Consider the following 1,801-nt stretch of genomic DNA (forward strand, 5'->3'; position numbering starts at 1 on the left):
TACTTTATAATAAAAAAAGAAAGAAGAAATTAAGGGCATGTTTATGTGTGATATGATGCTAAAAGGTCGAAAGGGGGAAGTTAGCAGTGATTTTGCTTCCAATGCTAAAACAAGAATATGTATTTTACAATGCGCTTAGTACATTTTGTCTGAACTTGAGATTAGGGTTTGTCTGGAATTAAGTTACTAGTACGTTCTTCAGCAATTCATCTTTCCTTCAGTTAAGTTATGCAGAAAATTGAGAACCAGAGTTTACAGGCTTGTTCAAAATCAAGATTCAAACTTTTGGAGTCTTGTACTTTTGTAACTATTATGAGTAGTCACTTTTGTATGTTACAAAATGATCATGTATATGGTTTTTCCTGTGGCAATCAACTTGATGCAAAAAGCCGAAAAAAAAAAAAAACTGAATGTATTATGCACTGAAGAATTCGTTTTCTTTTGCAGCAAGATAACAGTCAGTCTTCGATATGCGGATCTCACTTCACTTCTTCCAACTCGAATCACGGTGTTAGCTTGGCCAATGTTCAAGAAAAACTCTGCTAGTTCTGCATCACTGAACAGGAAGGAAGATGGAGTCTCAAGAACTCAAGCTCCTCCAGTTCGGCTAACCTACGCAGAAGATGCCTTACGAAGCATGAGTTTACCAGAAGGTAAAAACTACACAACTAATTTCTCTTGTCGTTTATTTCTCGTCTCGAGTAAAACCTTCTCCTAATTGGATATTTGGAACTGCATGACAGTTTGACAGCTACTATAATGTACTACCTCTGGTTATAAATCATTGTCCATTTTGAATTATACACAGAAATTAAGAAAATCATTAAGAAGCATCACAATGTAAGAGTAGTTTTGGTACATTTTACAAAACTAGCCTCATGGCATAACTTCTCCTTTTTAATTATTTCTTTCCATTATACTCTCCCCTTAGAAAAGGAAAATAAGGTTACCCACAATTTTGTATTAAACAATTATTTGTGGGAAAAAAAAGAAAACTTCAAATTGGGCAGTTATTTTCAACCAGAACTAGTAATGAACATGTGTTCCTCTCACCTTTCTTACTTGTGATGTTATGTTATTTGTTTCCCATTCCAGCATATGCAGAAATTGTATTAAATCTACCTCAAGAGCTTCAACAGGTGAATCAGCAAAGAGGCCTCACCTAGGGCTTTGGCTTTTCTGCATTCCAGATTTATCTGTACAAATTCTTAGTAGAGTATGTTAAGATATGTTAGAAAAACAACCGAGAAATTTTTACCCACCATTTGTATTTTGTCCCCTCATTGTTCCATGAATACTGGTGTCTTGTATCATTAGTACCACTAGACAGTCAAAACTTAGTTATAGTTCATCTTTCCTTCACAATTGAACTCTTATGTATGCAATTTAGTTTCATTTAATTAGTTCTCAATCATTACAGTCCAATACATTAGGAATTCAGGAGTAATACACGAGACAAGGTATTGGCACACGTGTTACACGTATGGTTGCAGGAATTGTGATTAAACTCAATCAAATATTTAAGAGTATAAACAATTATTGCCTCACCATAAATTAACTTGACTTTCTTTTTTTCTTTCTCTAATGCTTTTTATTAACTGTTGGCAAAACATAAAAGATATTACGCAAAGACTAAACTGTTGTAGTTTTGTATATACAAAATATTTTACTAATTATATCTTTTCCGGAAATGAAAATATTCTTAAAGATTTGAGAATAAAGTGGCGAGATGGTATCCTTAATAACTCGTTTTTTTCGGTATTACTATCCTTAATAACTTTATCAGCGCAATGTCTGAGTG

The 1,801-nt window shown here is 33.4% G+C and overlaps 1 protein-coding gene across 2 annotated transcripts in view; it reads left to right on the top strand.

Annotated features, from left to right (window-relative positions):
• Window positions 1-1,471, top strand: part of LOC107613173 — an 8,549-nt gene extending 7,078 nt beyond the window's left edge. For both annotated transcript variants that reach the window (XM_016315036.2, XM_021109935.1), the window contains 2 exons: window positions 448-653; window positions 1,096-1,471. In XM_016315036.2, coding sequence (XP_016170522.1) covers window positions 448-653; window positions 1,096-1,166 — 277 coding nt within the window. In that variant the 3' untranslated portion in view covers window positions 1,167-1,471. The remainder of the gene's footprint in view (window positions 1-447; window positions 654-1,095) is intronic.

The sequence above is a fragment of the Arachis ipaensis genome, chromosome B08 (assembly GCF_000816755.2).
Source record: "Arachis ipaensis cultivar K30076 chromosome B08, Araip1.1, whole genome shotgun sequence".
NCBI classification, from domain to species: Eukaryota; Viridiplantae; Streptophyta; class Magnoliopsida; order Fabales; family Fabaceae; genus Arachis; species Arachis ipaensis.